Source organism: Marmota marmota, unplaced genomic scaffold, assembly GCF_001458135.2.
Source record: "Marmota marmota marmota unplaced genomic scaffold, marMar, whole genome shotgun sequence".
NCBI lineage: Eukaryota > Metazoa > Chordata > Mammalia > Rodentia > Sciuridae > Marmota > Marmota marmota.
Window position 1 is genome coordinate 50,116,298 of NW_025999977.1, and position 13,590 is coordinate 50,129,887.

Below are 13,590 nucleotides of genomic sequence, written 5' to 3' on the forward strand. Positions count from 1 at the left end.
AAAATAATACAAGGGGGAGAAATGAATGACAGTAGAGGGGGTAGAGAGAGAAGAGGGGAGGGGAGGGGGGATAGTAGAGGATAGGAAAGGCAGCAGAATACAACAGACACTAGTATGGCAATATGTAAATCAATGGATGTGTAACTGATGTGATTCTGCAATCTGTATACGGGGTAAAAATGGGAGTTCATAACCCACTTGAATCAAAGTGTGAAATATATATCAAGAACTATGTAATGTTTTGAACAACCAACAATAAAAAATTAAAAAAAAATAATGGGAAGAAAGTTTGCAAAGTTTGATAGCAGTTTTATTTCATTTTGTATTTTTCAGTGCCTATTAACCTGTACAATGAATATATTAAGTAATGATATGAATAATATAGAACTCTTTTTAGGGATCAAACTGGCTTTACTAAGTTTGATTTTATCCTGCTGATATTTATGTTACCACAATTCATAATTTTATGAACTAGGGTAAACTTTGAATCTTGATTTACATGAAAGTGATTTATACTTATTAGCATAAATTTCTAAGTACCTGTTTCTTTTTTTTTTTTTTTTTGGTGGGGGGAGCCATACCAGGGATTGAACTCAGGGGTACTTAACAACTGATCATCATTCCCAGCTCTTTTTTGTATTTTATTCAGAAACAGTGTCTCACTGAGTTGCTTAGTGCCTTGTTAAGTTGCTGAGGCTGGCTTTGAACTTGAGATCCTCCTGCCTCAGCCTCCCAAGCCACTGGGATTACAGGTGTGCAGGCATGTGCCACCGTGCCCAGTCACTTGTTTACCTTTTTTTAAAAAAATATTTTTAGTTGTAGATGGACATGATATCTTTATTTAATTTTTCATGTGGTGTTGAGAATCGAACTCAGTGCCTCACACGTTCTAGGAAAGCACTCTACCACTGAGCCACACCCCTAGCCCCATGTATCCTCATGAAGGCTGGTGCAGTCTAATAACATTGTTTACTTTTTAAACTGTATATACTATGTTAAAATCTAGATGGTTAGCATTAATACTCTTCTTGGAACAAGTGTTGTCCTTCAATGGCTAGAATCATCTGCATGGATTCAAGGGGAGTTATTAGCAAAAATATCTGCTCGTTTCTTCTGGTTATGGTTGAAAGGTACCATGTCACTCCTTATAAATGTCATTCAGCCAAACCATGTGAAAATCATAAGAGGATACTCATGGTTCCTGAACTGGATATTATTTAATTTTATTAAGACCCTTTTTATAACAAAAATTGGGAATAACCTTCAGCTCTGTACATTTATCCCCTTTAAATTCCGAGTTTGATTCTAACCTGCTTAGTTATATGACCAATGAAGAACATTTTGTATCCTCATGAAGGCTGGTGCAGTCTAATAACATGAAAGGCTTTCATCCCATGGAGTTTCAGTTCCCTCTCCTCTTATATTAGTGATTGTTTTGCCTAACTGATGGGGACTTTTTTTAAAAAATTTCAAACAATGGGGAGAATAGTAAAATGAAACCTCATGTGCCTGACTGTCAGCTTCAAGAATTACCAAAACGTGATCACACATACCCCTACCTTCCCTGTGCTCACTCCTGTGGGAGTCATCTTTTTATTTTACTTGAAAGTGCTTCCATATCTATCTCTAGAACATCCAACTGAACATATCACTATAAATGATCAAAAGATTAATCATAATTCTTCAATATCAAAAAATCCCACTAACATTCCCAGATCATTACATGGTTGTTTTGAAAAATAAAGTATATTTTGGATCATCAGGGAAACTAAAGAACCTTAAAAGTGTTGTTGTCACTCAGTAATCATATTTAAAATTCTGCAAAGCAGTAGCTTGTATCCTAGTTCTTAAATTATTTGTAACATTAGTTCTTACAAATATTATATAGGGAGGCAGGCAGTATGGCAAGAAGGGTGGATTAGTAGCCTTCTAGATTCAAAACCAATCTCCATTAATTGCTAGCCATGTGACTTTGGACATATTACTTAAAATCTTTGGTCTTCATTTTTCTTTTTGTTGACATGGGGCTAACTAAAACTACTTACAGGATTATTTTAAGTATTATGTTAGATACCATATGTGCAACCAAATAATAGTTAAAATCTACTGAGTAAATATACAAAGTTGATGTTCAACTGTTGTTATCATTATCATCATCATAATAGACAACACAGCTCCCGAGTCTTGCTTTATGCTGATGTTGTGCTAAAGGACTGACTTTATATCGTCATTCTGTCAGTTGACATTCACGATGCCCTCTAGTCTTCAACCTTATTTCACAGATGCTGAAATTTCAGATCATAAAGACCCACTATTTAATAAATGTTAGTTTAATTTGCAATCAAGCCTGGGTGACCCTTGATCCTAAGCTTTTGATAACCAATTCATGGCCTTTGGTGTGCTGTAATGGTTATAATTTATCTGGGTTTAGAATCTTCTAATTAGGTCTTACTACATGCTTATAGATACATTTAATTTCCATCTGATATTTAGGTGTTGATTTCTATGTCTTTCCAGGAAATACTGCAGAAATACAGTGACCTCTATGACCTATCCCGATCAGAAAAAGGGAAACTTCATGACCAAGCTGTGACTATGTGTTTGGATGGTCAGCCTCTAAGAATGATTCAGCAGCTGCTTGGGGTGGCGGTTGGTCCTCTAGACATCTCACCCAAGGATGTAGTACAATGTGCAATAAGGAAAATAATTTCTGTCTTGGGGTAAGCTTTAAAGAGAAAATACTAAAGAAAAACTAAGGTACTATTTTACCAATAATGAGTGTTTACCTCATGGTTGTCATGAAGCTAAACTGTCCTCATGTATGTAGAAGCTTTAAATTTTCAAGTATTTTTCCAAAGTGAGAAATTAGTTTTAGTGTTCAAAGTCTTATTTCTTAAAAATCTTGAGAATAGAGAACTATGAATTGTTGTATCATTTGTATGATGTGTACATGTTAAGAAGCTAACTTCTAGTGGACCTTCTTTCCCTCCTCAGATTTTTTTTTTGTTTATTTAGAGATGGGGGTCTCATGTTGCCAAGTAGCTGGATTGCAGGCATGTACCACCACACCCAACTTTTAAGTTATTTTTGAAGTTGGAGAATGTCCAAAATGGCATCTGAGCATGTAGCTAAGAGCCAGACTGCCCTGTGGCTTCAGCAAGTATTTTTGGATTTTGCCTTTTTTTTTTTTTTTTTTTTTTGAGAGAGAAAATCTTTTTTTGTTTGTAGATGGACACAACACAATGCCTTTATTTTTATGTGGTGCTGAGAATCTAACCCGGGTCCCACTCATGCTGGGCAAGCGCTCTACCGCTGAGCCACAATCACAGCCCCAGATTTTGCCTTTTCTGAAACCCCTTCTTTGTAGCAATGGGAAAATAGTTTCCAGAAGGTTCTTTTGAACTACATCAAGCAGCTGGTGTGTAGCTCAGTGGTAGAGCACTTGCCTACCATTCATGAAGTCCCCACTACTGGAAAAAAAAAAAAAATACTTGAACATGTAAAGCAAAGTTAATCATACCCTGAAGAAACTAGATATCTGTTAAGGACATTATTTACCCACAGTTAATGGCATAAACTTGACAATTGAGAAATTCTTGCCTCATGTCAATATGCTGGTGCCTTGGTAGGCTTGTATCCAAGAGGATTAAAAAAGAGGGAAAAGTGAAGCTAAGAAAATAATGAGGCATCAAGTGCTTTCTGTGAATAATGCAATTAGGCTAAAAGATTTAGTTGTGTTTAATTTATTCTCTTTTTGAGCATTCTTTGTAATTCTGTATTGCTCTTGAGGAACTTTTTGATTAAATGCATGGCAGTTTTCTGCAGCTGAACTGAAATCAAATGAGCCTTTATCAGTTTAATTACCCCAGCCTCAAACAGTTTTCACCTTAGTGCTCTAAAGTATCTTGGAATTTCATACATAGAGGCAGACAAGAAATAGGATAGCATTTTTTTTTTTTTTTAAGAAATAACCAGTTAATGAAGCTTTGTACTGTTTGTTTTTTTGTTTTTGTCATTGTTTTTTTGTTTTTGTCATGAGTTTTTTCTTTGTCATTGGTTATAAGAATCACTCTCTCAAAAAAAATGTTTATACAACTCAAGTTTGTTTGCTACTTTTGTACCTTTTGGGTTATAGTTACCCTTTTATTATTTTTTTTAAATCAAGCCTTAAATGAAACTTACAAAAATAAACATTTTGAGAAATCAGTGTTTTGATGAATAGTTTTTCTTTAAAGTTGCACATTTTCATTAATAATTAAAATTATATCTAGTAGCTTTATAGTTATAAACACTTTACATAAATTATACTTCCTTTTTCCGTCCCTGTACCCAGTTCTACCTTTCCAGGTTTGGTTCTGATCTGATCAATATATACTTGGCTCACAGAGGACTTTCAATGAATGTGAATTAAATCTTTCAGAAGTGGAGGAAGGAGAGTTTGAGTTCAGCTGCCTCTTTTTCAAAGGAAAAGAAACTGCTGTTGATAACTTCCATAATATTTACCTTTCAGAAAGTAAAATTTGGTAGGCGCACAGTGACAAAAGCAGGAAAGTAACAGAATCCAGCAGTTGATTTCAGTCATAAACTTCAATTGTCCCAGAAACTCAGGCTAAACTTCCTTTTCCTCTGTTGCATTTTCAGAACTCTGGAGTTCCACACAGGCATATCTGGAGAATGGGCAGTGAGGATCATTAAACAGCAGAATATATGTAAAGCACTTAGTGATGCCCAGTACCTAATAAACAACAAGTGTATATTGGTGGTGGTTGATTTTTTTTTAAGAATGTTCAACTGGAATACTTAGAATTATTATTACATATTTAACACTTTAAATGGCTTGCATATTTCATGTTAAGTGAGTGTTTTCTCAGTGACGGAATGCAAATAGATTATGTTCTCGTGACAGTAAAACATGCTCCTTAAGAGCAGGAATGTCCCATTTCCATACATCTAGCACCTGATATTGGATTTAGTACACATGCAGCACAAATGGCCGGCTGTGGGTGGACAGTGCACTGTGCAGGACTCCTGCTGGGTCCATCTAAGTATGTAAATACCATATGTATTTCTGAGGCTTGAGTGACTCTCTTTTGACTCTGTTCTCTATTTTCACAGTGGTACCAGTGCTGACCTTGGTGGGCCAAGAGACCCCCTCCAGGTCCTGGAAGGTGTTGTTGCAGCAGTCCACACCAGTGTAGACAACGGGTAAGACTTGGATAGTTTGAGTATCTCTGATGAATGGCTTTCCTGAGTCTGAGAATTACTTTTAGTGTCCATATTTCTAAAGCTTCTAAGACTAAGCAACAACTGTAGGTGTTTTAAAAGGAACAGAGCTGCTTCTGCAATACTAAGGAGGACTCTGCATCTGGAGAGCCAGGATCCTATCTCTGCTGGCCACATCTGTGCTTGTAGGACCTGCTTACCCTGGAGAAAAGTGTCTCTTCTTGCCTGCTTCACATGGAGGCCTGGAGAGGAAACTGCTCTGAGCCTCTTAAAAGAGAAGGATGCTCATCCACAACAGGTTAACTGTATTGGTGAAGTATAGAAGTTTGAGAGAGAGAGAGAGAGTGTGTGTATGTTTAGAAAAAATCTTTATACGACTCAAGTCTGCTTTGTTTGGAGACTCAATTTACAGCTTTAGAATTTAGAAAAGTGTTCATCTCTAATGCCATTTTTAGAAAGCGTTTTTCATTCAACTTACAATAGTGTTGATAGGAATAATAGCAACTACCAATGAATAGCTATCGACTTCCTCAGAATTTACAACAGTCTGTCATATGACTAATGTCCTATGTGTCAACCCCATAAGGCCTCTCCCGTTTTTTTTTTTATAATGAAGTTTCTTTAAAGAGAAATTATTCTGTGTGTGTGATGCTCTGTTTTAAGTCACGAGGAAATACACATGTGGATAAGAACTAACCTCTAACCCCAAGGAACTTGCAGGGGAGGTGAGCTTTCTCAGCTGTAAGAACCATGTGGTAGAATGGTAGGTGCTATACAGAAAGCAGGGTCAAGGGAGAGGCTTATTCCACCTGGGCAATTCAGGACAGATACACAGTGGGTAACCATTGAACTGTTTTCTGGGAAAAAAAAAAAAAATGTTAGAAAGGGATGGGCTGTGGATGATGGCATTCCAGGCTGAGGAAGCTACCTGCAGGACAGCAGGTGCAGCAGGTAGCAGAGCAGGCTGAGATACTGCCCAGGACACACTCACCCAGCATCTAGCTGCTGCCATCCTAGTCCCAGCTCACAACGCCCCCTGCGAGTACTGCCAGTAGCACAGCTTCTCTCAGGTAAGGCTGACCCTAGATCCTGGCCTCCCAAGAAGAGAGATCCAAAAGGTGCTGCAGTGGGCCCTTTCCAGTGAGTCCCACTGGGGACAGCCAGGAAAATTAAAAGATAGTGTTTTGCATCCGGAATTTCCAGACCAGAGAATGCCGTTGGGTCTTTTGAATATAGACTCCCTATTAAGTTCTAAAGAGGAAGACATTATGGAATGGAGAGCAAGAGAGCAGAACAAGATCTTACTTTTTATTCCAGAAACAGAATAGCAAAGTTGTCTTTAAAAAACAAACTTCAGTGATTTATTTATTTATTTATTTTTTTTTTTGCCTTTGGAAAGGAAAAAGAAGATAAAGTTGTGACTTTTATTCCTGGCAAGTATGTTTTGATTCTACAGTGCTAAAATGATTTTACTTGCTTTTATTTCCCTTCCCCACTAATATTCCTGGCAGAATCAAATAGAGAAGTTGGTCTCTGTATTCCAGGTAGTTCCAGGCAGGATCTTTGGGTGACATGGGGACTCCAGTCTCTTTAACCCAGCACTTTCATATCACTGATTATTTTCTGATCCCACCAGCCTAGTCTCTAGGAGGATGTGCCAGGCTGGTGTGCCCCTTTCCCTGCCTCTAAACATGCCAGCTCTCCTTCAGTCCCGGCCTTGACATCTATTACCTTCCTCAATCTGTTTCAGTAGTAAAGAAGCTGCACATACTCGGCCATCACACAAGACAGGTTATGCACACACCATCCTGCAATATTCCTTGCAGGAAGCTGTGGAAGAGAGTAAGAATTAGAGTGAGAAAGTGTGTGTGTGTGTGTGTGTGTGTGTGTGTAGGACTACTACCAAGTTTTTGGTTTTGTGACTAAATTTTAGATAGTTGATGCCATCTGTCAGCATGGTTCTTGACTTTTTATATTGGTTTAGATGTCATTTGCTTTGTAGCTGTAGCTTCTACCTCAGAAAACACTTTCTCCCTCCTTTTATTTGTGCTACTTTTTAAATTACATAAAATCACTCAGACTAGCCAGCAGTGGAGTGTACAAATGACTACGTGTACCAGTTGTCTTTTCCTTCCAGTTTAACAGGGTTCACACCACTACACATGAAGGTTAAGTATTCCAGGAGTTTGGAATGCCCCTCCCCCACTTTCTATAATATCTGTAGTTAAAGATGTGATAAGGTAATTAATTATTCAGAGCCTCATGCATATTGAAGTTACTTTATGAATTTGCATACTTCCCCCATTATTTTTGTATGCTTATAACATCCATGTTCTGAGAATATAATCTAGATTTTTAGTTTGAGAATTAGTTTAGTTTGCTTAAGAAAAATAAAGCTTATTATTCAAATTCAATAGCTTAACATAATCATATTCTAAAATAATATAGCTCTTAAACTTAGAAATTAATAAACTACCACTGTCCTAAATTTTAAAAAAACAAAAAATCCTTAATGAACACTTATTTCTCTATACCAACACCTTAGAAAGGTGCTATTCAGTAATTCAATCTTCAGAACAATCCTACCACACAGAAAGTATTATCTCCATTTTACAGATTAAGAAGAAATGGAGCTCAAGCTGGATGTGATGGTGCATGCCTGGAATCCCAGCTACTTGGGAAGCTAGGGCATGAGGATCACAAGTTTGAGGCCAGCCTCTGCAACTTAGTGAGAACCTATTTCAAAAGAGAAAGGGCTAGGGGTGCAGCTCAGTGGTAGAGTGCTCACCTAGCATGCCTGGTACTTGAACTGAATTCAATCCCTCCTTGTACCACTGGGAAAGAAAAGGAAAAACAAAAATGTGAATCTTAGGGAGGTTTCCATGATCACACAGTAAGGACAGTCTATGACTCTCACCTTGACATTTCTCCCGGATATGAAAGAGCCAGCAGTGGAGAATAAGGGGCTGCTTCTCGCACCTCACTCTGCACACAGCTTGCCTGCAGTGTCTTATTAACATAGATTTGGATTGAGAAATCTATAGGGGGCCTTAAACTTTCCCAAGTGACAACTAGTTCATGAACTGAACTTTCCGTAGAAGATCTTAGGGTAGTACTTCCCCCACCTGTCTCATCCCTTTGCCCTGCTTCTCTTTACTTTCACTTTATTTTTTTTCCTACTTCCTGCCTTCAAACCTTTAAAGTTTTTTTTTAATTTGAGTGACCTACAAGTATTAACTGCATATTAGTGATTCTCAAAGGAAGTATGGGGTTAAATCTACTCAGATGATAAGATAATTAATAATGGAATCCATCTGTGCAATATTCCAAGAAAAGAGATTTTCTTCAGAACTTTTTAATATTTTTGGTGCTTTTGTTTGCTAACATTGCTACTTAACGACAAAAACAGATGGACTATCTTAAAGCCTCATGTATTTTGAAACAGGGTCAGATAATTCAGACTTGATTGAACTCTTTGCTATTACCTAGGAATTTCACATTATTTTTAAAATACAGAAAAGAAAAAGGGGAGAGCCCATTTGAGCAAATTGAGAATCATGTTCTTCAAGTACCCACAGTGTACATTGTGAGGTACGGAGCCCTCCTGAAAGCCATGGCCACTGACCTGGATGGTGGAACTACTGCACCATTGCAGTTACTGGATCCCTTTAGGCCCTGTTGATGGCTCCCAGCAGCTGTGGTTACCTGTCACAGCAAGATGTAGCATGCTGCTTCTTAGCAAGTGATGCCAAGGAAGATAGTTTGGATTGGTGTATATTGGAAAGTAGACACAAAGATATTAGTGTTTACCAAGAGTTAGGATTTAAGATTCTAATTGTGTGCATACCACAGTTGTTATTATTTTTTGAGCCTACCTGACTCTTCAATCTGTGGATATGTTACAGGAAAGAATGTTTGAAACTTTTTGCATTAACTTTTTTTTATTTTAAGTATTCCTTACATAATGGTATATTTTGAAATATTATACATACATTGGATAAGTATAGCTTCTTCCAATTAGGATCACATTGTTGCGGTTATACATGATGTGGAATTACATTGATCGTGTATTTATGAGGATAGGAAAGACAAGTCCAATTCATTCTAGGAATTTTTCTTTTAATTCAACTTAATTGGGACTTTTTAAAGTCACACTTCTTATATAACCACAATATTATTAATGTACATTTGTGTATTTGCAGATCCCTCTTATCCCTTGCTGGTTGCCCTTGATTTTTTCATGGTTGTTGATAAATAATAGACATTCACCTGGGAAGTGTCATCCCCACTCAACTCCATGCATAGAGAGGAAAGTATGCACAGTGTGTGGATCCATCCATTAACAGAGGCAAGGGGCCTAGAATATGAACATTTGACTCCCTCACTCTGAGCTCATGTTTACTTGCATCCGCCTCTCTCCCCTCCCTCCCTCTCCCGCTGTCATTCGGATCAGAGCTTACAGACTTGTTTGCTGAGAGGCCAGGCAGTTATGGAAATGGAGTGAGATGAATCAGGCTTTGGACAATGGAGCCTAGGGGGAACTAGAAAGCTTCCAGAGGCATCCTCCAAGAGAAGCCTTGCCTTGGTCCCAGCCTTTTGTTGCCACATGTTCATATTATCCAGTTTTTAAAGAACTGGAGAATTCTGATTCTGTGTGTGTGTGTGTGTGTGTGTGTGTGTGTGTGTGTGAGTGAGAGAGAGAGAGAGAGAGAGAGAGAGAGAAAGTTCTTAATTTTGAAACTTTGGTATATACTGGCAAGTCAGTCCCCAAATTTGTTTGCCAGTTTACCTTCAGTACAAAAGACTGGATAAAGTGGCCTTGTTTCTTGTCAGTTGTTCAAATTCTATGACATTTTTATTTTACAAGAAATCTCAAAGGTCTGTTTTCATGTTTGAATGCAGTCTTTCCTTTCTTCATTCTGCTTCATGATTTATAAAGTTATTCATATGCTTTTTGCCTCTTTCAATATACCTTAACTTTTAAGTTTTGGTTGTCTTTCTATGTATATGCCATGCAGGATTTGAAAACCCTTTTACCAATAATTAGTTTATTTGTATTCATTAAATCTATCTTTTGCTTTGTTTCAACAATTGCCTTTGATTGAATTCCCTTCTCTGTGTGTGTGTACTTTGTGAGTGTTCTCCTGTGGCCAGTCATAACAGGAAGGCCATGTGAGGACTCCACCCACCTGAGTTGTCACATTCTCTTAAGTAATTATTTAGTTAACATTTGTGTTGTCACTGATGCTGCTGCACTTCTTTTCTGCTCATAGTTACTTACTATGTATTCCAGGTGACTCATTATTCTTTTGGGCCAAATTTGTGATTTTGTATTTCCCCTATAAATTATTTGTTTAAATGGTATATTCATTTACCCTGCACATTAAAATGCCCACCCCTGTTCTTAATATAGGGAAAAAGAAACAATTTCTCATCTGTTTATAGTGAAACTCGGGAGATTTTCCCTTTACCTATTTATAATTTTATAGTAAAGTGGTATGTTTCAAAATATTCATTTATTATTCCTAAACTCATTAAGTCTTCTATTTGCTTTCATAAAAGCCTATAGAAATGGAATCACTTTCCTTGTTCTTATTCTGTTTTTTTTTATGATGAAAGTCATTACTTTTTACCAACCTATTTACCTTGAAAAATTTCAAACTCACAGAAGAGTTGCAAGGAGAAAAATATCTACATACTCTTCCCCTAATTTACCAATTATTAACATTTCATCACAATTCTGTTTCTCTGTGTGCTGATCCATGAAAATCACTACAACTTTTAAAAACTCAAATTGAAATCAAAGCATATATTTTTCAACTATAATTTTTAGGAGTTAGTGTTTTGTTCAGGCTCTTGACAGTGTTTTCTAAAGAGCTGTTTTAGGAATGAGTTCTCATAATTTTGTTTTTGAACTATGTATCAAAAATTAGAATATGTGCCTCCAAAATGTCAAATATTATTAACTACACTGTAAACGCTAATGTAACAAGAGTCTAACTCGATTTAATAACTTGGAAAATACTATAGCAATAATCTTTCTGTATCTCATCAGTATCTGAATAATTTTAATATCCTGCCACATTGTTCTGGAATATGGCCCAGTTTGGGTTCAGCAGCATTGTATAGTAATTGATAAGGCAGTCAGATAGTCCAAGTTCAAATATTGGCTTCACTACTTACTGTGTGACCTTGGAAAAGGTATAAAACCTCTGTTCCCTCATCCACAAATTAGAGCTGATACAGTACACAGGGAAAAGACAGTTATGAGGAAGAGCTATAAGTCACAGCGAACCTCAAGCCTTCAGAAATTATTACTGTTTTTATTCTTGTTCACTATATTCAGGTTTTGGGGTATTGTTATAGCTTCCATTTGGTCTTCATGACTCCCACTTCCTCCCATTCTCGTTTATCCTCTCTCCCACCTTCTTGGCACTTGGGCAGAAGGTCAAAACATTAGCTTTGTACTATGTAGATCTAGCTTGAATTCATGGCCAAAAATGGGCTTTAAACTCTTTTCCCCTTGAATTACACTTGGACCTCCACCAAAAAGGGTGAGTGTGCCTCATTCTGCATACTTCTCTAATTTTTAACACCACTTTGATGTTTCACTGCTCAGAAATACTCTCTCATTTCCTTTCCATACCAAGGAAGACCAGAGAACCTCAATAATAATGGCTGCCAGTAATTGAAGTCCTTAGTTATATGCCAAACCTTGTATTACGTGCTTTACATTTGTATTTACTATTTGATGTTTCAGTTTAATTCTAAACAGCCCCATGAGAAAGGAATTGTTATCCATCTCTTTTGACAAATAAGGAAGTTGAGGCTCATAATTAATTGACTTTTTAGCCAAAGTAATCCTAACAGGAAATAGTAGACCTGGGAGCTAAATCTGGGCCCCACAGCTCCTGAGCCTGCACTTCCAGAGAGTGCAGCTGAGCTGCTGCTTCAGCCACTTGGTTACCTAGGTGAGAAACATCTCTCACAGTGCTCTCTAATTTACCACCTACTCATGTGAGCTTTAATCTCCTCCTGAACTATTTTCCTACCTTTTCATTTAAGTACACCCTGCTTATCCCTTATGATCCTGTTCAGGTGCCACACCACCTTCTCCAAAACAATTGTTCAAATTTGTTATATTCGTGATTTGGATAATAGTTACTTCTAAAGTCTTTCTGTTCCATTGTATCATTAGTTCTTTCAAGGCAGAGACCATGTAATTTTTTAATATCTGTGTCATCAAGCACAAACTAGTACTTTGATGATGCTGATGATAATTATTATGATGGTGATTATGACAATGATGGTTTGCTATTAAGTGCTTCCTCTGTGCCGCATGTTGTACTAGATGCTTGGTATATATTATCTTGATTTCCTAGGGATCCTTGTGTGCTTAACTATAAGATGGAAATGATAACTTTCATGATTCTTTGTCTAGAGTTGTTCAGAAAGAATGGGTTACAGTTAGGTCCATCAGATTTTTTTTAAAAAATGGTCTTTTCATTGTACCATACTGTTTGGTTACCTTATAAATAGCAGGTATCCGAAAATAATATTTGTGAGGACGGGAAGATGGCGGCGAGGGGAGTGCATTACCCCCGTGTGCTGCTTCACTGTGTGGGAGTATGACAAGTCAGGACGGCTAAAGGATATCTTGTTAGGAATTTCCAGCAATAGTGGGGTGCTCCGGAACCTGGAGGAAGGATTTCCATCGCATGAGGATCTGCTACGGGGACTCAAACGCGAGAGGTTTGTCGCACGGAGGGTAACACGGCTTATTCAGCAAATCGCCCCGCGGCTAGAGTCTGCAGCGCGCGCTGGGATAGAGACGCAGGGTTACAGCGCTGCAGTTTCTGCCAGCCGTGCAAGCACCGTACTCAGGGCTGAATTCTGGGTTTGAGACAGGGGAAAGGAAGCGGTCCATCTCGGTTCTCCACACCGGTCAGACCACAGAGGAGGCCAGCAGCCACCATGATGGTAAACTGACGTCACCTACCCTGTTTTAGACTGACCGCAGCTCATTCAGCCATAGATCAGGTAATTTCAGGCTGCAATTCGCCTGCGGCTTGCAGACAGATTGCTAGGGTTCAGCGCCTGGGTGCTTCTTAGAACCTGAGCTTATCGGAGCGAACACTGAGCGCGGGGCGGCCGAGTTCCGGCTCCCGGAACCGCCCTGGCCCAGGGCTGGGGAGCCTGCGGAGGCTGCTTCTCGGACCCTGCTCCTATCAGAGCATACAACAAGCACTAAGCAGCCGAATTCCGGCCCCCGGAACTGAGCCCGCGGGGACTGCTTCTTGGAGCTTACACTTATAGGAGCTTACACCGAGCACGGAGCAGCCGAGTTCCGGCTCCCGGAACTTCCCT

The 13,590-nt window shown here is 38.4% G+C and overlaps 1 protein-coding gene across 1 annotated transcript in view; it reads left to right on the forward strand.

Annotated features, from left to right (window-relative positions):
• Nbas (NBAS subunit of NRZ tethering complex) overlaps window positions 1-13,590 on the forward strand; it is a 351,187-nt gene that overhangs the window by 290,616 nt on the left and 46,981 nt on the right. Inside the window, 2 exon segments of the mRNA XM_048804961.1 lie at window positions 2,518-2,720; window positions 5,116-5,205. Coding sequence (XP_048660918.1) covers window positions 2,518-2,720; window positions 5,116-5,205 — 293 coding nt within the window.